We start from the raw sequence: 23,547 nt of genomic DNA on the forward strand, positions 1-23,547 counted from the left end.
AGAGGGTGGTCTGGCTATCACCCTGTGTAATGTCTTCTTTCCCCATTTCCACCTTTCCATTTGAGTAGACACAGAAGTGGGATGGTTACGCTGATAATAGCGTTATCGCTGCTCACCATCTGTGTTGATTCCTCAAAGTTTCTTAAAACGTCACAGAGGTCAGAGATCCATGCCCACTCCTCACTTCTGATCAGCGGAAGCTGACTAGAAATGCGACGACCATGTAGCAGCTGGTATCCCACTACTGCCCTCTGCTGCTCACAAAGTCTGGCCAAAATGTAGAGCGTGGAGTTCCAGCGCGTGCTCATGTCGCACAACAGCCGGTGAGCTGGCAAGTTAAAGTGCTGCTGCAGCGTTGACAGACTGGCTGAAGCGGATGATGACTTGTGGAAATTTGCAAACAAGCAGCGCACCTTCATCAGTAGCTCTGGAAAATTGGGGTAGGTTTAGAGAAACCGCTGAACCACTAAGTTTAAGACGTGGGCTAGGCATAGGATGTGTGCGAGCTTGCCGAGCTCCAAAGCCGCCACCAAGTGACGGCAATTATCACACACAACCATGCCTGGTTATAGGTTGAGTGGCGAGAGCCACACCTCAGTCTGGTCTCTTATCCTCTGCAACAGCTCTGCGGCGGTGTGCTGTTTGTCCCCTAAGCATATCAGCTTTAGAACAGCCTGTTGACGCTTCCCCACTGCAGTGCTACACTGCTACCGGCTGATGTCTGACTAGTGCTCCACGTGGATAATTCGGAGGTAGAAGTGGAGAAGGAGGCGGAGGAGAAGTGGGAGTTGGAGCCACAAACGTAGGTGGTGGCGGAAACCCTGATCGACGTAGGGCCTGCAATTCTCGGCGTCGGTAGCACCTGTGCCATCCCAGTGTACGACTCGCTCCCGGCCTCCGCAACGTTCACCCAGTGTGCCATCAGGGAAATGTAGCGTCCCTGCCCAAATGCACTTGTCCATGTGTCCGTGGTTAAGTGGACCTTCCCAGTAACTGTGTCGGTTAGGGCACGTGTGACGTTTCGGGACACATGTCGGTGTAAGGCGGGTACGGCACAGCTTGAAAAATAGTGGCTGCTGGGGACAGAGTACCGCAGGACGGCCGCCGACATCAGGCTGCAGAAAGCCTCATTGTCCACAAGCCTAAATGGCAACATTTCCAGGGCCAGTAATTTAGAAAGGTGTGCATTTAGTGCTATGGCCTGTGGGTCAGTGGCTGGGTATTTGCGCTTGCGTTCAAATGCCTGGAGTAAGGACAGTTGGACGCTGCGCTGGGACAGGGAAGTGGATGTGGTCGCTGATGGTGCTTGCGAAGGTCCAGGTGCAGGGCGGGAGGCATCCTCGCCTGCACCTTTGACAGGCGACTGGCCAGAACGTACCATAGGGGAAGAGGAGGCAGTGGTGTGACCCGCAGACAGACTGTCGACCCAGAAGTTCATCCAACTTATTACGGTGCTTGGATGCCATGTGGCGGATCATGTTGGTGTTGGTGAGGTTGCTAGTGTTCATGCCCCGGCTCATTTTGGATGTGGCACAGTTTGCAAACTACTATTCTTTTGTCATCTACAATTTCCTCAAAAAAGTGCCATACTGCGGAACACCTACCCCTTGGCAAGGGAGATTTATGCAATCCAATGGACCACCTGCTCGCACTGGGCTGACTTCGCGAGTGCCACCCTGCAAACTGGGACATGAAGCTAGGTATCGTGGATGATTATTTTTCTTGTGCTCTGGCAGCAGGCACAGTTTCAACGCGCCCAGGGCCATGGCCTCTGTGTGAACCATCAGCATCACGGCCACTTCCCCGTCCCTTAATGCTCACCTTCTTCATATTAAATGTTATATGCACGCTTTACACACAAGATGTGGCACGGATGTCACAGTTCACAGCAAGCACAGTATATAGAAAAAGTACGTAAAAGTATGGAAAAAGTAAAGCAGATTTCACTTAAAATCTTTCTATCTCTGGCCCTGACATACAGAAGGTCTTGCACGGATGTCAGAAGTCACTGCAGACACCCTTCTATAGGAAAAGTACGTAAAAGTATGAAAAAAATATACTAGTTTTCACTTATATTTTTTTTCTATCTCTGGCCCTGACACACAGAAGGTATTGCAAAGATGTCACAAGTCACTGCAAACACCCTCTATAGAAAAAGTATGGAAAAAAAACATTGATGGCTATATTATATTGCTGCCACCACACACAATAGTCCTTAACCCCTTCATGACTGCCATACGACTATATACGTGCTATTTGCACATTCCCCGTGCAGCTAGCACGTGTATAGACGTCATGGCAGTTCTTTAAAGGGAGTTTGTCACCAAAATATGACATTGTACACCACTTACATGGCTCTCTAGTACACCTATCTATGATTCAAATGGTACCTTTGTAATTTTCTTCTGAGTTTCACCAGCAGGAAAAACGCACTTTAATCCATATGCAAATGAGGGCTCACAAGTGCCCAAGGGCGGCGTTCTGTGTGTAGGTGCCCAGGCTGCACTGCCTTCTTTTTACATTACTCCTGCCCAGCTTCTTCCTTGGCCCGCCCTGCAAGTCCCTTGCATCATTCACAGGACCGGCCGATATACCGTGTGTGCGCAGTGCGCCGCCGGTATGGGCATGCGCACTGTAATGCCAATTGTGGGAACGGCATCGCTACATGTAGTGTGCATGCGCCAGCACAGGAATGAAACTAGTGACTAGAGGGCGGACCAGAAGCAAACAGGAGGACTGGAAGCCGGCGCGTGCGCCCTACATGTAGCGATGCCGTGCCCACAATTGAAATCACAGTGCGCATGCTCTCGCCAACGGTGCACTGTGGACGCGCAGGATATCGTCCGGTCCTGTGGATGACGCAAGGGACTTGCAGGGCGGGCCAAGGAAGAGGCTGGGGAGGAGTAATGTAAAAAGAAGGCAGAGCAGCCTGGGCACCTACACACAGAATTACGCCCCTGGGCACTTGCGAGCCCTCATTTGCATATGGATTAAAATGTGTTTTTCCTGCTGGTATAACTCAGAAGAAAATTACAAAGGTACCATTTGAATCATCGATAGGTGTACTAGAGAGCCATGTAAGTGGTGTACAATGTCATATTTTGGTGACAGACTCTCTGCAAAGCGCTTGGATTAAAGATTCTGCCCCTGGACTGCTGCTGTCACGGACAGCATACAGTGCATTAATGCCGGCAAGGCACCAGAGTGGTCCCTTGCCGGCAATCGATCCGATTGGTTAGTCTGTGCAGACTAACCAATCGGATCGTGCAGTGTTAAAATGCCGGTTTCAGGCTCTGATCTGCACTCTGCAGATCAGAGCCTGAAATCAGATAATGTGTCCTGGTTCCCCCGATCTGTGGGCCCCCTCTATGCGCCTCCAACCCCCCCAGTCCCCGGCTGTCGCTGATGCAGTTCCCCCCGCCCCCATCCATATATCCTGCCCCTGATGCGGTCCGCCCCCTCCTTATCAAGAGGGACTTGATTATAAAAAAAACGAGAAAATAATAAAAGTCAAAATAAATTAAATTGTAAATTAAAAAAATAAATTGCCTTTTCCTATAAAAAAAACTAACAAAAACACACAACACATATTAGGTATCACCGCATCCGTAACAACCGTCTCTATAAATATTTATTATCCTGATTCTGTGGTTTACAGAAATACCCCACATGTGGTCGTAGCTACAGACAATGAGAAGACAAAGCTCAAAGATAGCTTGGAGCCCGGAAGAGTCGCGAAGTTACTCAAGATTCAAACCAACCAACCAGGCCCCGGTCTCTTTATCTGGAGAAAACATCATGGGTTCCCAATCATCATGGAAATCAAAAGGAGGGCATCCTGTGGTGCACGGAGATGGAAAGGGTCTTCAGATTCCCCCTGCACTATTCAGATATCTCAGAAATGAACTGCTGCTCCTGACAGCTGCTCCTTGGAAGGTCAAGGAGCGTCCCGGTCATCCGGCATCTATTTGACCCGCTGAAGGATTATTTTGAAAGTGTGTAGAAGCCGACACGGGGCCCCACGCTGCAGAAATATCATGGAGACACCGGATTTTTCAATATTAAATTATTATTTTGTGCATTAGCAATACTGATGGATTATTGAGCAAATGCTGACCGAGTGAAGGCGTATGCTCCCCATACAGGATCAGTTTTTTGTTGGTTATTTTTCTGATGGATCAGAGGAAGGGCAAAATAATCTGTGACTTCAACACAAACTTACTGCTGACACCCTCTCCAATCTCTCAAGGGGGGGGGCTCTACTTGTATAAGCGTTTAATAGAACAGGTTCTGTAGACATCTATGTGGAATCAGCCGGCGAGGGTGTAAAAGGAGTGTTCTTCTTCTTGACACTAGCATGGACCTATAAGGCTGAGTAAATACTTGAGTTATTTGGTCAGTTTTGGCTCCATGACTGGCCAAAAAAGTGAAGTGTGCAGTGATTCTAATAGCGACCCCTGTCATCTGCATGTCATACCGACTGACAGTATTATTTCACTACCCCAGCACCCTCCCTATGTGTGTTACTGCAAGGCACAGTGTTCTACACCCTGTAGGGATTAGCTCTGGTAGGCAGGGTAAGCAGACACAATACAGAGGCAAAACCACGTTTGAAAAGAAAAAGTCAGTGTTTATTCACACAAAAAGGCAGAAAAGAAACAATACTTGGCAGGGTCCTGGTGTTAATTCACACCGCACAAATCCTGGTGTTAATTCACACAGCAAAAGTCCACAAAACTAAAAAACACGTCACCTGGCAGTCCACAGCAGGCTTTAGGGCGCCTGGCTCCCAGCTGGCAGCTCTCATGCGGCTTTCAGCCTTGCAGAACTCCTCAGCTCCCAACACACAGAGCTCCACTATCACCTGGAGGTCCATTCCACACCCAGCTGAGCTGCTGGCTGGGTTTTTAAACTCCAGGCCAAAACCTGGCCTGGACGTGGGGAACAGCCACCCACCCTGCTCTTTGGCTGCTCCTAATAAGAACCGGACCAGATTGGCTTTACAGCCACACTAAATAAAACAGTGTCAGCGAGCACTAGCTGCCGCTGACACACAAAATAACCTGTTCCTATCTCACTAAGGCCAGAAAAACTATTTTTTTTAGGAAAATTCGGGTAAAATTCGCTCATCTCTATACACGACTAATAGCTGTCATTTGGACAGATTCTCCTACCTGAGCTGTGGATCTCAGTTACTTCTCTAGAGTGACCATGGGCCTCTTCACTGCTTCTCTATTTAGTGCTCTCCTTGCCTGGGCTGTCAGTTTAGGTGGACGGCCATTTCTTGGTAGGTTTGCAGTTGTGCCATACTCCCATTTCAGATGATGGATTGAACAGTGCTCCGTGAGATGTTCAGAGCTTGGGATATTTATTTTTTTATAACCTAATCCTGCTTTATACTTCACAGCTTTATCCCTGACCTGTCTGGTGAGTTCCTTGGTTTTCATGATGCTGTTTGATCACTAATGTTCTCTAACAAACCTCTGAGGCCTTCATAGAACTGTACTATACTGAGAATAAATTACACACAGGTGAACTATATTTACTAATTAGGTGACTTCTGAAGGCAATTGGTCACACTGGGCTTTATTTAGGGGTATCAGAGTACAGGGGGCTGAATACAAATGCATGCCATACTTTTCAGATTTTTATTTTTAAAAACGTATCATTTTCTTTTCATTTCATTGTTACTTTGTGTTAGTCTATCACAGTGGTCGGCAAAGTGTGGCTCGCGAGCCACAAGTGGCTCTTTAGACCCTTCAATGCGGCTCTTTCCCACGGCGACCCATCCTGCACTACAGAGGAATCGAATCTTGCCTGTGGGACGCATTTGCGTTCCACAAAGCAAGAGAGGGCGTGTTCGCTAACTAGTATTAGCCCACGCGCATCACAGTAGGGCCTACTGTTATGCGCGTGCGCTAATACTAGTTAGCGAACACGCTCTCTCTTGCTTTGTGGAACGCAAATGAGTCCCACAGGCAAGATAACTAGTATTAGCGCACGCGCATCACAGTAGGGCCGGCAGTCCGCACCTCCTTCCAGAGTAGATGGAACGAACGAGGAAGTGACAACGGAACGAGGAGGAAGTGACGAGGGGTATTGAAAACTTCCCGGGCAGTGAAATCTGCCAGAGACAGAACACTGCTGCAGGCTACAAGTCAGAGTCAGTGTACCTCCTTCTACCTTCTTTCAGAATCAGTGTACCTCCTACGTGTGCTGCCCGCATCATGGACCCATTCACTTCAGCATGCGCTTCCTTCCTATATATTTTAGGTTTTAAAAATGTGGCTCTCAAAATAAATTTCAATCGTGGTTTTGGCGATATTTGGCTCAGTTGACCAAAAAGTTTGCCCACCACTGGTCTATCACATTAAATCCCAATAACATTTTATTTTGTGGGAGTAATGTGAAATTTTTTAAAAAAGTTCAAGGGGTATGAATACTTTTTCAAGGCACTGTAGATAGAGAGGAGATATTTTAATTCCATATAACATTTGCTTGAATTCTAATGAAAACACACATTTTGTATGCAGAGGGGAATTACTCTTTATTATGTCAGCATCATTCATTTCATAAATCTCCTGATGCCTCAGTAAATCTGTGCCATCTCACGGGTTAGCATAGACACCATCATAAATATGATTTACAAGTCTATTGCAGTACATTATGTACGTTTGGCCTCTAGCGCACTACTTTTAACTGTGTTAACATCCTCAGGAGGTGTATGCAGACGATGCAGACTCTTTGTCCTGCCATTCTCTACAAGACAGAAGAATCATGCACAAGAAGTCTGTGTCCTGAAGCAGATGGCAGAATGGCTTCAGTGCAACACATATGGTCTGCAGAGTGCCCTTGTAGAACTGGCATGTTAACAGTATATGGTCCCTATATGGTCGTAATATTGTTCTATGTATAGCAGTTTTTTTTTTTCAGTAACATTATGTCAATATTATTGAGTCATCATGGACATGCATACAGTGGATATAAAAAGTCTACACACCCCTGTTAAAATGTCAGGTTTCTGTGATGTAAAAAAAATGAGACAAAGATAAATCATTTCACAACTTTTTCCACCTTTAATGTGACCTATAAACTGTACAACTCAATTGAAAAACAAACTGAAATCTTTTAGGTAGAGGGAAGAAAAAATATAAAAATAAAATAATATGGTTGCATAAACGTGCACACCCTTAAAGTAATACTTTTGATTTTATTACAGCACTCTTTTTTGGTATGAGTCTATCAGCATAGCACATTTTGACTTGGCAAGATTTGCCCACTCTTCTTTTCAAAAACACTCCAAATCTGTCAGATTGCGAGGGCATCTTCTGTGCACAGCCCTCTTCAGATCACCCCACAGATTTTAAATCGGATTCAGGTCTGGACTCTGGCTGGGCCATTCCAAAACTTTAATCTTCTTCTGGTGAAGCCATTCCTTTGCTGATTTGGATGTATGCTTTGGGTCGATGTCATGCTGAAAGACGAAGTTCCTCTTCATGTTCAGCCTTCTAGCAGAAGCCTGAAGGTTTTGTGCCAATATTGACTGTTGTTTGGAACTGTTCACAATTCCCTCTAGCTTAAATAAGGCGCCAGTTCCAGTGGAAGAAACACAGCCCCAAAGCATGATGCTGCCACCACCATGCTTCACTGTGGGTATGGTGTTCTTTTGGTGATGTGCAGTGTTGTTTTTGCGCCAAACATATCTTTTGGAATTAAGGCCAAAAAGTTCAACCTTGGTTTCATCAGACCATAACACATTTTCCCACATGCTTTTGGGAGAATTCAGATGTGTTTTTGCAAAATGTAGCCTGGCTTGGATGTTTTTCTTCATAAGAAAAGGACTTAAGTCTTGCCACTCTACCCCATACATATGAAGAATACGGGAGATTGTTGTCACATGTACCACACATCCAGTAATTGACAGATATTCCTGCAGCTCGTTTAATGTTGCTGTAGGCCTCTTGGTAGCCTCCCAGACCAGATTTATTCTCGTCTTTTCATCAATTTTGGAGGGACGTCCAGTTCTTGGTAATGTCACTGTTGTGCCATACTTTCTCCACTTGATGATGACTGTCTTCACTGTGTTCCATGGTATATCTAATGCCTTGGAAATTATTTTGTACCCTTCTCCTGACTGATACCTTTTAACAATGAGATCCCTCTGATGCTTTGGAAGCTCTCTGTGGACCATGGCTTTTGCTGTGGGATGCGACCAAGAAAATTTCAGGAAAGACCAACTAGAGCAGCTGCTTTATTTGGGGTTAATCAGAGGCACATTAAATGATGGCAGGTGTATGCTGACTCCTATTTAACATGATTTTTAATGTGATTGCTTAATTCTGAACACAGCTACATCCCCAGTTATAAGAGGGTGTGCACACAGGGTGTTCTGAAATGATTTATCTTTGTCTAATTTTTTTATGACAGAAACCTGACATTTTGACAGGGGTGTGGAGACTGTTTATATCCACTATACATACCCAGTTTCTCTCTTCCCTTTCCTATAGTTGAGTGTGAAGCAGCAATACAAAAACCAAAATTAGTTAAATGGAACCTGTCATCAACTTTATGCTAACCGTACTGAGGGCAGTATAAATTAGTGACAGAAATGCTGATTTCAGCAGTGTGTCCCTAATGAGCTAAAAGTAAGTGGTTGCCGAGAACCAGCATCATAATCATTGCAGCCCAGCCCTGGAAAAAAGTCAAATCTAACTGACAAGAGTCATGGTTATTCATGAATTCCTGCTCTCCTGCTGATGATTGATAGTCTTTTACCTAGTTTTCTCCCTTTCTCTCTAGGAGAGAACTGCCAATCAGCAGGTGGATGGGAGAACAGGAGATTATGAATAACCATGATTCTTCTCAGGTGGATTTGACTCTTTTCCAGGCCTGGGCTGCAATGATTATGATGCTGGTTCTCGGTAACCACTTACTTTTAGCTCATGAGTGACACACCGCTGAAATCAGCATTTCTGTCACTAAGGTATGCTGCCCTCAGTGAGGTCTGCATAAAGTTGATGACAGTTTCCCTTTAAGAGGGTGCTCAACAGGATAGTGTGAGGCACACAGGACAGGGTGCATCTGGAAAAATTTGTTTTTACTAGGATAGCAGGCAGTCATACGGTGTGCAATGCTTGACCTGAGTAAACTGAAAATGTCATGAAATACGGGGCCTAGTCCAAACCCTGATAGTACAGCACCATACCCTATCCCTCCTCCACCTACATTGTGATCTTAGACTTGTATGCCACTGCTTGACACTCAGTCCTTGTACATTTAACAAGAACTCTTGTGTGACCCTTATTCTGGGCACCTGAATTCCATAATTAGGAGGGGTGTCCACATATCTTTGGCTAAATAGTGTTTTCACAGCAATTGTTAAATGTTCATACGCAGACAGCGTAACGCATCCTCTCCACTACAAAGTACTGGATGAAAACTGTGTAAGGTCAAGATATTGTCTGCTGTATGCAAACTACAAAGTTAAATTTTTAGTGCGCTGTAATGATTTTTATAATATTATTAATTACATTTAACATACTTTTTTTTGTCTCATGGATTTTTCTGATGTGCCTGTGCATAATAACATGGTCAGGTATCTGTTAAGGCAAATCTAAAGTGGACACTAACACAAGACAGCCTAGATAAAGCGTCCAGGTATACAGTCAAATTTGCCTGATCCGTGCTGCCTCGTACAACACCACAGGTTTTCATTTTTCTTCTCTTTCATACAGGACTGAGAAAATTAAGCAGCCAGATTGTAAGGCATGGACTACTAGACAATCAAATATTCATTAAAAATGATTTTCATAATACGATTAATTTTTTTTTTCTTTGGAAGGTTTCAAAGTCAGCCATCACAAATTTTACTATACTTATTGTTAACTATTTGAAATGCCCCTCTAATATCTCCATATAAAAGAAAAATCAAAAGCACAGATTTTTATTTGCCCAGATTAATGCAATGATGAGTTTATCTGCAATGTTGAATTGTGGTTGAATAAGCACCTAATCCAATGATCCAATGATTTACCTCAATTGCAATTTCTTTTTTATCAGTGGCATCCTAATTGTCTTGTGCTGCTTTCTTCTCTATATATTATTATTACGGTTTATAAATACTTCTATTGTTTTACAGTTCAAGTACATACCTGTGGGGATCATTGCATGGAATCCAATTGACGGCAGGGTCAGGGACATCTTCAAGATAAGGAAATACAGCTTCTCTGCTTAAACCAAAACAACATATAGCATATTCTGGTGTGACTATGATATGTGCCCCCTGTAAAAACAAGAACATATTTTGCTTCAAGAAAAGCAGCTAAAATGTGGATTGAACGGAACATACAGTTTTTGGATCAATACAGCATTTATTCAGTGAAGAAAGTTATCCACCACTCATAAGACTAATGTAAAATGCATATATCTCCCTCAGGCTACCCGCACACATTATGGATTGCTCTAGGTTTTTCCACGCTGATTCTCATGTAGAAAAGCCGCGTATGAGATTTCTCAAATCTCACGTACATTTTTTTGTTACAGGTGGAAATCCACCTGCTGTGCGGATTTTGATATCTGCAGCATGTCAATTCTTTTTGTGGTTCTTTTGTGCGGATTTCATCCTTTTCAATGCAATGGTGTGATCTGCGGAAAATCTGTATCAAAGTCACACAAAAAAACTACACATGCAGTTTTGGGTGAATTTGGTTATTTGTCAGAAATGCATGACAACCCACACCTCATTTTTGTTTTTTACTCCTAGCCCTCCCAAAGCCGTAACTTTTTTTCTTTCACATAGCTGTACGAGGGCTTGTTTTTGCAGGACAAGATGCACTTTCTAACGGCATCATTTACAGCTGCATTTAAAGTGGTAAGAAGTGGGGAGAAAAAATCCAAATGGGGGGGGAATTATAAAAAAAAAAAAAGTTTGATGTGTTAATATACTCTATTAGGGATAGATGTTTCTTAGTACTATAAAACAGCTGTAATTGAGCATCGCTGAGGAAAGTCTGTCTTCAGTTCTACTAAGCGCTGAAGAATCCTGTGTGTAACATACAGAGGCTTCCAGCCTGCCTTTTGTCACTACTCCATTCCCTATGTACCTATCACCACCCATTACCCTGCCAATTTGATTTGTTACACATCAGGAGTCTTTAATGCTCAGTAGAATGCAAAAGACTGAAGGAAACTCCTTAACAACAATCAGAGCTTTGCTAAGAAACATTTTTTTTTTGTTTTCATTTTTTGCCTTCCAGGAGCCATAACTTTTTTATTTTTCTGTTCACATAGACATATGTCTTAATTTTTGCAGGCCAAGTTCTGCCTCAGTTTTATGGATGTTTATTACGGTGTACTGAATCAGTACAATTACAATAGCCCATTTTTATAGTTTTTCTTGGTAATGATGCTTAAACAAATAATAAATAAAAAACATGTTTTTTCCTTGCATCACCATATTGTGACCACCATAACTTTTTCATCTTTATGTCTGTGGGGTTGTGTGGGGATCATTTTTGGTGGGGTACCTGAAGATTTTTAATAACATCTTGAGGTGTGTATGACTTTTTGATCACTTTTTGAGAGGTGAAGCAATAATAAAATGGCAAATTGGCTATTTTGATTATTTTTTTCATTACGGCATTCGCTGTATGGAAGAAATATACTTAGATTTCAATACTTTGTCAAACCTATATTGGCTATGAGCTGGCATAAACTATAGTAAAGTTGCCATGCCAGTGGCCATGAGTGTGGCATGAAATATTAAAAAGTTGCAATTTTTGTGCAATTGGTATAGGCACAAAAATTAAGACTTTTTTGTCACTTTTATAGTGCCCAAACGTAGATAAATTCCACTCTGTATTGTAGCCTTGTTGTCCATCAATAGGACCTCAGTTGGACAGCAGCTTTGAAAATGGAACCTGAACAATCTGCAATAGCAAAGCCACTTTTTTAACTTTTGCAAATAAGCTAATCATTTAACAAAAAATAACATTCACAAATTAAAATGTCATATTGGTGTTTTGTAACATATTACTAGAAGGCATTAATATTACTAGAGATACTAGTTACCTTTTGTGCTGCCGTTATTACTGCTGTTTCCAAAACATCTATATTTCTGTTCATAAGAGCCAAAGCTTCCTCCTTTGTTACAGGTGCCTGACTTGGGTCTGGAAAAAAAGGAACATGTTCATAGACCGCTGCAACAAACGTATCCAGGGAATAAGTGAACCTTATGCTGAAGGTTACACATATCAAAATGCTGGGTAAGATCATGGTGCAGTGAAACCTGTCAGTTACAACAGTACTTTCAAGTGCAGTGCTCCGATCTCTATATATGCCGGGGAAATGCAATGTAGGAAAACCTTAAATAGAAAGACTATTTAACAGTGTTGTGCAATGTAAGCTGTGATCCAAGAGTAACTTGTTCTGTAAATACTGTGCGTTGTGAAATCATAAAAAGAGTCTGGAAAATCAGGTATTACCATGAGTGATTTCCCAACAGATGGATTAAAGAGTTATTCCAGTGAAAACAAGTAACCAACTGCATGTGGTTCAGGATAGACATGGAGGCCACTGTGCAGTAATATTAACATACTATATTTTTCATAATATACATTATATAAGTTTATCCTGGATAGCTTATCGTACGTGTGCACACCTACTATGTAATATCTGAAGTCACTGATGACCCATATGCATTACTAGACAAGGACGGGAAGGCTGGCACCAAACCTCTGGGTTAATGAAGCTGTAACGATTGTGTTGTGTCGATTATGTGCTAAATATCTGAGTCTCCTGACTCTCGTCCAATAGCAGATGTCGAGTGAGATAAGGATCGGACGGTTCAAGTTCAAAATGCCTGATCATTTTGTTCTCTAGAGATGAGGTACCACCAGAGGTGTCTGGTAGAGGCGTATTCCATGATCTTTACGGAGAACAAATTCAAGCTCTTTCAAACCTAGTGTGCAAGTGTATGGGGTGGTCAGGAAACATAGCGGTTGGCCAAACGACAGTTAACTAATGTGTACGGCCTACCTAAGATTGATAATGATTTGGCTACTTATATGACTGCCTGAAGTTATCAGACACAAAGGGAGCAATGACTTTCATAAGTCACAAACTTAACAGGACACAGCACAGATTAAAGGAGTTGATCAGGATTTTTTTTAAATGTCACAGCCATAGCTGGTCTGTGAAGAGATTTACAGGTCCTTCTAAAAAAATTAGCATATTGTGATAAAGTTCATTATTTTCTGTAATGTACTGATAAACATTAGACTTTCATATATTTTAGATTCATTACACACCAACTGAAGTAGTTCAAGCCTTTTATTGTTTTAATATTGATGATTTTGGCATACAGCTCATGAAAACCCAAATTTCCTATCTAAAAAAATTAGCATATTTCATCCGACCAATAAAAGAAAAGTGTTTTTAATACAAAAAAAGTCAACCTTCAAATAATTATGTTCAGTTATGCACTCAATACTTGGTCGGGAATCCTTTTGCAGAAAGGACTGCTTCAATGCGGCGTGGCATGGAGGCAATCAGCCTGTGGCACTGCTGAGGTGTTATGGAGGCCCAGGATGCTTCGATAGCGGCCTTAAGCTCATCCAGAGTGTTGGGTCTTGCGTCTCTCAACTTTCTCTTCCCAATATCCCACAGATTCTCTATGGGGTTCAGGTCAGGAGAGTTGGCAGGCCAATTGAGCACAGTAATACCATGGTCAGTAAACCATTTACCAGTGGTTTTGGCACTGTGAGCAGGTGCCAGGTCGTGCTAAAAAATGAAATCTTCATCTCCATAAAGCTTTTCAGCAGATGGAAGCATGAAGTGCTCCAAAATCTCCTGATAGCTAGCTGCATTGACCCTGCCCTTGATAAAACACAGTGGACCAACACTAGCAGCTGACATGGCACCCCAGACCATCACTGACTGTGGGTACTTGACACTGGACTCAGGCATTTTGGCATTTCCCTCTTCCCAGTCTTCCTCCAGACTCTGGCACCTTGATTTCCGAATGACATGCAAAATTTGCTTTCATCCGAAAAAAGTACTTTGGACCACTGAGTAACAGTCCAGTGCTGCTTCTCTGTAGCCCAGGTCAGGCGCTTCTGCCGCTGTTTCTGGTTCAAAAGTGGCTTGACCTGGGGAATGCGGCACCTGTAGCCCATTTCTTGCACACGCCTGTACACGGTTGCTCTGGATGTTTCTACTCCAGACTCAGTCCACTGCTTCTGCAGGTCCCCCAAGGTCTGGAATCGGTCCTTCTCCACAATCTTCCTCAGGGTCCGGTCACCTCTTCTCGTTGTGCAGCGTTTTCTGCCACACTTTTTCCTTCCCACAGACTTCCCACTGAGGTGCCTTGATACAGCACTCTGGGAACAGCCTATTCGTTCAGAAATTTCTTTCTGTGTCTTACCCTCTTGCTTGAGGGTGTCAATGATGGCCTTCTGGACAGCAGTCAGGTCGGCAGTCTTACCCATGATTGCGGTTTTGAGTAATGAACCAGGCTGGGAGTTTAAAAGCCTCAGGAATCTTTTGCAGGTGTTTAGAGTTAATTAGTTGATTCAGATGATTAGGTTAATAGCTTGTTTAGAGAACCTTTTCATGATATGCTAATTTTTTTAGATAGGAATTTTGGGTTTTCATGAGCTGTATGCCAAAATCATCAATATTAAAACAATAAAAGGCTTGAACTACTTCAGTTGGTGTGTAATGAATCTAAAATATATGAAAGTCTAATGTTTATCAGTACATTACAGAAAATAATGAACTTTATCACAATATGCAATTTTTTTTAGAAGGACCTGTATATTTACCTGGTCCACAGCACTCTGTTCAGGCTCCGTGGCGGTCTTCAACTCGCCAGACTTCTGTACAGTTCTTACATGGGGTCACGTGTGCCACTGCAGCCAATAACTGGCCCCATCAGGAGTGAACATGCTACTTCCATTGTTCCTAACATAACTACAGACTACATGCTTGATGACAAAACTGTATTGAAGCATTAAAGGGGTTGTCCAGACTTTTTTAAGTGATGCATATCCTCAGGATAGACCATCACTAGCTAATTGGAGGAGGTCCAATAAGTTAGTGATGGTCTATTCCAGTGTTGGCTAACCTCCGACACTCCAGCTGTGGTGAAACTACGACTCCCGGCATACTCCATTCATTTCTATGGAGTTCTGAAAACAGCCAAGCAAGTGTACATCTTGGGAGTCGTAGTTTTACCACAGCTTGAGTGCCGGAGGTTAGCCATCACAGGGCTATCCTGAGGATAGGTAATCACTTAAAAAAGGCTGGACAACTCCATTAAAAAGGTATTAAATATATACCTGGGAGCCTAACACGTTGGGTATTTTTTATCACCTGCATGCTGACCTCAGAGCCTGTTAATGTTAGCTTTTTAATGCCCTAGCTAATGGATTTGCTCCCTGCTGCCTAGGCCTATCACCCCTTTCATTATAGCCTGGTATTCCTTTTTCCATAACCCATGGATATTGTTTCTCCACTATTCCTGTTGTAGCCTGATTATCTTGTAAACCAGACTATTACAAAGGTCTGCAATGATAAAATTATTAGGAAGCATAGACAACCTATACTTTCTGACCATCTTATATTCCTAAAATACCATACTTAAAGAGGACCTTTCACCGATTATGACATTGTGAACTAAGAATACAGACATGGAGAGCGGCGCCCGGGGATCTCACTGCACTTACTATTATCCCTGGGTGCCGCTCTGTTCTCCTGCTATGCCCTCCGGTATCTCCGGCCACCAAATTATAGTAGGAGGAGATTACAGTTACTAAGTTATGGTAGGCGGAGTCTGCCCTTGTTCTGCTCTAGCACTGGCCAATCGCAGCGCAGAGCTCACAGCCTGGGAGGTTATTTTCTCCCAGGCTGTGAGCTCTGCAATGCGATTGGCCAGCGCTACAGCAGAACAAGAGCAGACTCCGCCTACCATAACTTTGTGACCGGAGGGCATAGCAGGAGAAAGGAGTGGTACCCAGGGATAATAGTAAGTGCAGTGAGATCCCCGGGCGCCGCTCTCCATGTCTGTATTCTTAGTTCAGTGTCATAATCTGTGAAAGGTCCTCTTTAAATATGTTGTTAGTAGAGGAGAGTCAAGACTCCTCTAATAACTATAGCACTGATATATTAGACCTGAAAGTGCATATTATTGTGTTATCAAAAGATGTTTCTTCCTTCTATTGTAAAAACATCTTGGGTTTGTGGTTCCCCATCCAGCCTATTAATCTGGTATTGCTCCAGTAGTGCTTTTATTAGGGACGACCTGGACAGTGGGCATTAGTCCTGTCGGTAATTGGATTTTTAGACATCAATCACGATCCTACCCTTAGTTTCCACCCTTATATCTACTACATGCATTTATATGTAGAGCTCTGATTGGTTGTAATAAATCAGATGCACCTATCCTGGTGTAGCAATCTGGAAAACTCTGTAGGGTGGTGGGGCTTTTCAAGAAGATCAAAGGACATGCTCCAGTGGGTCCCTCATGGTGGACCCATGGAAATCCAGTTACCAGTAGGACTAATTCCCACTTTTCCTCAGTTCTTGCTCTTTGGCTGCTTTTAATCTCAGCTCCATTAAGACAAAGCTGTGATCTCTGACTAAAGTTAGCTACAGTGCCCACAGTTAGGCTACTTTCACACTAGCGCTTGATCGGATCCGTTCTGAACGGATCCGATCATATTAATGCAGACGGAGGCTCCGTTCAGTACGGATCCGTCTGCATTAATAACTTAAAAAACATTTCTAAGTGCGCAAGTAGCCTGAGCGGATCCGTTCAGACTTTCAATGTAAAGTCAATGGGGGACGGATCCGCTTGAAGATTGAGCCATATGGTGTCATCTTCAAGCGGATCCGTTCCCATTGACTTACATTGTAAGTCTGAACGGATCCGCTCGCCTCTGCACGGCCAGGCGGACAGCTGAACGCTGTCCGCCTGGCCGTGCGGAGGCGAGCGGAGGCTGAACACCGCCAGACTGATGCAGTCTGAGCGGATCCGCTCCATTCAGACTGCATCAGGGCTGGACGGAGGCGTTCGGGTCCCCTCGTGAGCTCCTTCAAACGGAGCTCACGAGCGGACCGACGAACGCAAGTGTGAAAGTAGCCTAACTATGATGTGGTCTGAATTATACCTTATGTCACAACACTATAACAACAAACGCCAGCTTCTGCTCGCACCTCAAGGGCACGGATGGTGCAGGACTGCACTCCCACAGCGATAAATTTCCAGCCACCGGTATTGGTAAAATGCATTCAATTTTATTTTTTCTCCATTAAAAGCAGTTTCGGGTACACGCTTGTGGAGTCACTAGATGACTACACCAGTCAGGTTTTATGGTGGAAAGGAGGGAGAGGACACACCCAGTGGGTCTGATTGGCATAGAGGAATACTAGCCACTTCCAAATTAACCCCATAGAAAACTAGACTGTGTGTGAACAGGACCTTAAAACGACATTGCCAAATGAACACAAAATACAACAAAACATATCTTTACATAAAATTTAAAACTTTGTGCACTGTCACAACAATACACATGACAATCTTCAAACATAGATTAATGTAAGATTAGATCTTGTTTTCTATTCAATTCATGGGGGATACATAATTTAAGCTTGAATATCCAAAAAGCCTCACGATAAGGGTCCATTCACACGTCCGTTGTTTGTTTCCTGATCTGTTTCGTTTTTTGCTGAACAGATCTGGACCAGATCTGGACCCATTCATTTTCAATGGGTCCTGAAAAAAAACGGACAGCACAATGTCAGATTTTTTTTCAGGACCCATTGAAAATGAATGGGTCCAGATCTGGTCCAGATCTGTTCAGGAAAAAACGGAACAGATCAGGAAAGAAACAACGGACGTGTGAATATACCCTTAGGCTCCATTCACACGTCCGTGATGTGTTGCGGACCTGCAAATTGGGGGTCCGCAACACACCAGCCCGGCACCCCCATAGAAATGACTATTCTTGTCCGCAAGCTGCAGACAAGAACAGGACATGTTCTATCTTTTGCGGAGCTGCGGACCCGAAGATCGGGGCCGCGCTCCGCAATTGCAGATGCAGATGCAGAAAGCACACTGTGTGCTGTCCGCATCCATTCCATCCCCATAGAGAATGAATGGGTCCACACCCGTTCCGCAAAATTGCGGAATGGATGCGGACCCATTTGCGGACATGTGAATGTACACTTAAAAGGTTTTCTCTGTAGATCTCCACCCCTCTCATATAATCTTACTTTTTCAATACCCTGTACCATAATGTGACTCACATCCCCTCCATGATGATGTAAGACATGATGGGAGACTGCTGAGATATGGCAGAATGTGTTTGTGTTTTTATGGTCATCTTTGATTGCATCCGACAAATGCCGCCTAATCCTAATTTTTAAGGGGCCAGATGTACACCCTACATATTGGAGTCGGCAAGTTTTGCAGGTAATCAGGTAAACTACACCATATGTGTTACAGTTGATGTATTGTTTATTCATGTAGGTTTGGTTCTCTGTGCAAGAAGTAAAGTCTTTTGATACGTGAATAACAGAGCAGCAGGTGCAGACATTGTGGCCACATTTATATGTACCTTTATGTTGTAACCAAGTTTTATTTTTGCCAGTGCTGTTATCTCTAAATAGACTGGGGGATAAAGTATTACCCAAGGTCTTTGCTTGTCTCGCTACACACTGAATTCCCATACTGACTACTTCAGCAAAACCTGGGTCCATTTAAAGGACAGGTGTTTTTTTCATAATCTGGCAAATTTTAATATATTGTGGACTATATGAGGTTGAAAACACCACTCTGTTTCTATCCTGGGATTTCCCTTTGGGTGTGTCTACATCTCTGAGTAATTCAGTTCTGTCTCTCTGACTAACCAGTTTTAAGGCTCTGTTCACATGTCACAACACTGGTTCAGGCTGTTGCCCTCTCCTTTTCTTTTCCTTCTTGGATTCGCTGTTGTGTATAAATACAAGTCTATTGGCAGGCTCATCAGGAAGTCAGTGCATGGGGAGAATATTTCAAATATAGCAAAGGCAGAATGATTATGAAATAAGACTACTAAATCACCAGTGAGAAAAAGATCATCAAATGAGCCCTAGTAAGGGAGGTACTAGACAATCACTTTAAAGAATACCTGTCATTTCAGATAACTTTTCAGAATAATCTGTTGTTCTGTATATGTAAGGAATACGTCATCTGTAATTGTCAATTGTCCCTAAGCTCAGCTCCAACGTGAGCAGATAATTGCTGTTATAATGTCTCTCATATACAGCACACACAGAGAAGTGGAGATCATGCTCCCCCATCTCTCTTTAGCACACCTTCAGAAGCAGCAGCAGCAACATGACGGTCTGTGAATCTGTGTAAACTGCTCCCTCTTCCTCCCCCACCCAAATTCTAGGGGCAGCAGCAGTAACCTGATCCTTAGTACAATAAAACATCTCTTCCTCTCTTAAAACAAATTTTACCTGTGAGTGTTTAGTGCAGGAGAGAGGAAGAATAAGAGTCTAATAAGTGGAGTAAGAGCACATTTTCTGTAATAAGACACATTACAAAGTTTTTATCTTCACTTTCTTGTCTTCTATTGATTTATGCAAAGTAGTTTGTTAAATTGCCAGTGGCCATTTAAACATTGACAAGCAAAACTGATAGTTCAATACACCTGATGAAATACATGATCCATTTACGTAGATCTGAAAAAGTGGAACAGTTCACATTATTTATTAAAAGTGAAATTGTGACAACATTACACAAAGTGAAATATATTCCCATCTAGATAGGAAATACACCTGGTAGAGGTAATCCTTTTATCATCAGTATTATTTGTTCTGAACAGCTATAATCATAAATTATTTTAAAGGCAAAACTCAGATAACAGTCTATTAAATTGTTGCTAGGAATAAATACAGTACAATGCCATTCAGTTAGAAAACATCCTACCACAGAAATGAAACAATCCCCGCAGCTCCAGTAGTGTAAACATAGTGGGTCATTTATCAAACTAGAGTAAAGTGCAACTGGCTTAATTGTCCATAGCAACCAATCATATTCGACCTTTCATTTTGGCCAGCTCCTTTGGAAAATGAAATGAGGAATCGTATTGGTTGCTATGGGGCAACTAAGCCAGTTCTACTTTTCACCAGTTTGACAAATGACCACCATAGTGTGTAGTTATCCTGCAGGGTAATGTCACTGATACATACTAGGGGAACTGGATGAATATGTGTTTGTGCATCTTGGTGCAAACAGTTAACTTAAAATCCCAAAATATTAGGTAATAGTTTCTGCACTTGTAGCTAGAGCTTTGGTAGCCTAGTCAAGCAAACATGAGCATAGCAAACTATGGGCAAAGAAACTAAGGTGGGGTTAAAAAAAAAAGATCATTACTTTTAAAGGGGTGCAAAAGAAATGAAAAATGCAATATCCATTGCTGGGTTAATTTGATGACATCAACTTATTGCATTGATCACCAGTGATTCATCTTAGCTTTATCTAAACATTACTACAATTGCCTATAGGAACTGTAAAATAGTATTCCCTCCATTATTTCTTTTGCAAACTACATGCAACAAATATATTCTGAGAATAAGATGTGGCTGCCCATTTCTTTGTGGTCTTAACTGGAGATGACCACCAGAATGTGAAGACATGCTCAGCATACAGCTACTAAGTGAATAGGTATGTCCAGTGCCAGTGTTGGCTTATGATAGAACTACGTAAAGACATTCTTACTGCAGGAGTCAAGTGGAGAAGATTAAATATTTATAGACTAAAAGAAAAAACTAAAAGAAACAGCAGGATTGTGACATCAACCTCAAACACTTTTTTCATGAAACATAGGCACTTTGCACAGGGCCATCAATTAGATGAAGGCCTGCCTACTGTGCCTGAAATTCAGCTGAAAAAGATATTTGGGAGGAAGAGACACCTGGAAGTCAATTAGCATTGGTGAGGACACTCACTCAATATGGTCCCACTTGTGACGGGCATCAAGAGATCACACTCTTTCTCACAAATATCCTTCTAAATACAACTTGATCTGGATACTACTACTTTTAAGGCTGTGTTCACATCCCAACTTTGCCTTACATCTGTTGGAGTGTTGCCAATATATATATATCACTGAAAAAAAGGCTATGACAAATAGGACCACAGTATATAGCCCTGGCCAAGAGTTTTGAGACTGACACAAATCTTGGTTTTCACAAAGTTTGCTCAATGTTTTTTTTCACTGAGCCACTTAGTTATTTTTCCTTTATGACAGATTGCTCCATCATGCTGAAACAAGCAATGTTCATCACCAAATTGCTCCTGGAGAATGTCTTTCTACCATTCTTTATTCTTGGCAGTGTTCTAAGGCAAAATTTTGAGCGAACCAACTCCATAAGATGAGGGCATGACACAGTGAGGTGGAAGTTTTTGGAGGACGGTCTGGTGTGAAGAAGGATGGCAAAGAAGCTACTTATCTCAAGGAAAACATCAAGGACAGACTGACATTCTACAGGAATACAGAGATTAGACTGCAGAGGACTGTAGTGAAGTTATTTTGTCGGATTATGCCTCCTTCAGACTGTTTGGAACATCTGGAAAAAAAGATTGTAGAAGAAAAGGTGAGAGCAGGAGTTCTGTGTCATGCCAACAGGAAAGCACAGCAAAGTGGCTCACTGAAATGTTTGCCTAAGAACACTGTCATGACTAAAGAATGGTATCAAAACATCTCCCAAGAGCAACTCCTCCCAACAATCCTGGAGAAATCGGATGATGAACAATACCTTTTCAAGCATTATGCAGCACCATGTCACAAGGCAAAAGTTAAAACGGAGTGCCTCAGTGAACAAAACATTGAAATTTTGGGTCCATGACCAGGAAAATTCCCATATTTCAATCCCACTGAGAACCTGTGTTCAATCCTCAAAAAGCAAGTGGACACACAGAAACAGATAGATTGTGATAAACTCCAAAGACTGAATATGCAAGAATTGGCCGTCATGAGTGAGGGTTTGGCCAAAAAGCTGATATCCAGCATGCCAGGGGGAATTACAAAAACTTTTGCAGAAACAATGTATTTGTCAATAAAAGTTAAAACCTAAAAAAAAGTATGTAATGTATGTACTTCAGTATACCATGGGAACGTTGGTCCCAAATATATACAAACACTGAAGCGGCAAACTTTGAATAAACCCAAATTTGTGTGTCAGTCTCAGAACTTTTGGCCATGACTGTAGGCATACAGTGGGCATAGGTTGCCCCTTGACTCCGATTGTAAAATATGTATACACTGATCCCTCTGGGACGAAAAGCGTAGCTGCTGTTCTAAACAGTAAAATAAGGTACAGTATATTGACATATATCGTACCAGCACAACACAGGCCGAAAGGAAATGCTGGAGCCTTTTGGGCACATTTGACATATACGGACGTGACGGACACAAGCTTTTGCTCAAATGTAATGTTAACAGGCTAAAAATTAAATTAAATGAATTAAAGACTGGTGCAAGAGATTGGGAATGCTGTGACTGCTTGTACGTCTGTTATCTTAACAGAATAAAGCCAGCTTCAGGGTGTATCATGTCTGACAGAATGGCTGCTATACATGGATTGCTTAACAACATATGTACGTAAGTTACTTTACTAGGGGCTGTCTGGCAACATGTCCCTAGCAACCAATCTGATACTGAGCATAAAGCATAATTACCACAAAATTGGGTCCAGTGTTTAAAGGGGTTGTCAGAGAATAAAAAATAAATAAAAAATGGTGGCAGCACTACAGTGCTCACTTGTTGAATTTCCTGCCCTCTAGCACCAATGTTCATGTGATCCCCTGCCAGTCTTTGTTTCCTTTCTTGCATTACCACTGAGGACTAGTTGATGTGGTCAGGTGTCGCATAATTTCATAAAATGTACAGTAAAGACCATCAGAGTACCACAGGGGCTGTAGCAGCAGAGACTTTAAAGGGAGTCTGTCACCAAAATATGACGTTATACACAGCTTACATGGCTCTCTAGCATACCTATCCATGGTTCAAATGGTACCTTTGTCATTTTCTTCTGACTTTCATCAGCATGAAAAATTCAGTTTAAAAGGTACTGTGGTTTTTATTTTAGGGCTTTTTGTCATGAACGACCCTTTAAAATCATAATTTTATAAGAATCACATTTTGAAAATAATCTTTATAGGTTAACTATTGATGACTAGTGTTGAGCGAACTTTTGTTTTAAGTTCGGCGTCTAAAGTTCGGGTTTGGGTTATCGAAGAATCGCGTTATGGATTCCGCTACCACGGACATGGTCCATGGTAGCAGAATCCTTAACGCGATTTTTCGATAACCCAAACCCGAACTTTAGACGCCGAACTTAAAACAAAAGTTCGCTCAACACTATTGATGACGTATTCTCAGGATAGGTCATAAATATCTGATAAGTGGGGGTCCAACTTTTGGCACACCTATCAATCAGCTGTTGGAAGGGCTGATCTGACCTTCCTAGCCTGGAGACTTCAAGTACATTGGTCAC

At 42.5% G+C, this 23,547-nt stretch overlaps 2 protein-coding genes across 2 annotated transcripts in view; both read right to left on the reverse strand.

The window, feature by feature from the left end:
* The window catches only part of LOC122934963 (pantetheinase-like), a 64,110-nt gene extending 51,751 nt beyond the window's left edge, over window positions 1–12,359 (reverse strand). The window contains exons 1-2 of the mRNA XM_044290646.1: window positions 12,070–12,359; window positions 10,152–10,282 (exon numbers count right to left, since the gene is read on the reverse strand). Of these exons, the coding sequence (XP_044146581.1) occupies window positions 10,152–10,282; window positions 12,070–12,273 (335 nt within the window). The 5' untranslated portion in view covers window positions 12,274–12,359. The remainder of the gene's footprint in view (window positions 1–10,151; window positions 10,283–12,069) is intronic.
* A 5,787-nt stretch (window positions 12,360–18,146) lies between these two features.
* Window positions 18,147–23,547, reverse strand: part of LOC122934474 (MFS-type transporter SLC18B1-like) — a 117,491-nt gene continuing 112,090 nt past the window's right edge. The window contains exon 15 of the mRNA XM_044289959.1: window positions 18,147–19,728. The gene's annotated coding sequence lies outside the window, so the exon portion shown is untranslated. The remainder of the gene's footprint in view (window positions 19,729–23,547) is intronic.

Source organism: Bufo gargarizans, chromosome 4, assembly GCF_014858855.1.
Source record: "Bufo gargarizans isolate SCDJY-AF-19 chromosome 4, ASM1485885v1, whole genome shotgun sequence".
NCBI classification, from domain to species: domain Eukaryota; kingdom Metazoa; phylum Chordata; class Amphibia; order Anura; family Bufonidae; genus Bufo; species Bufo gargarizans.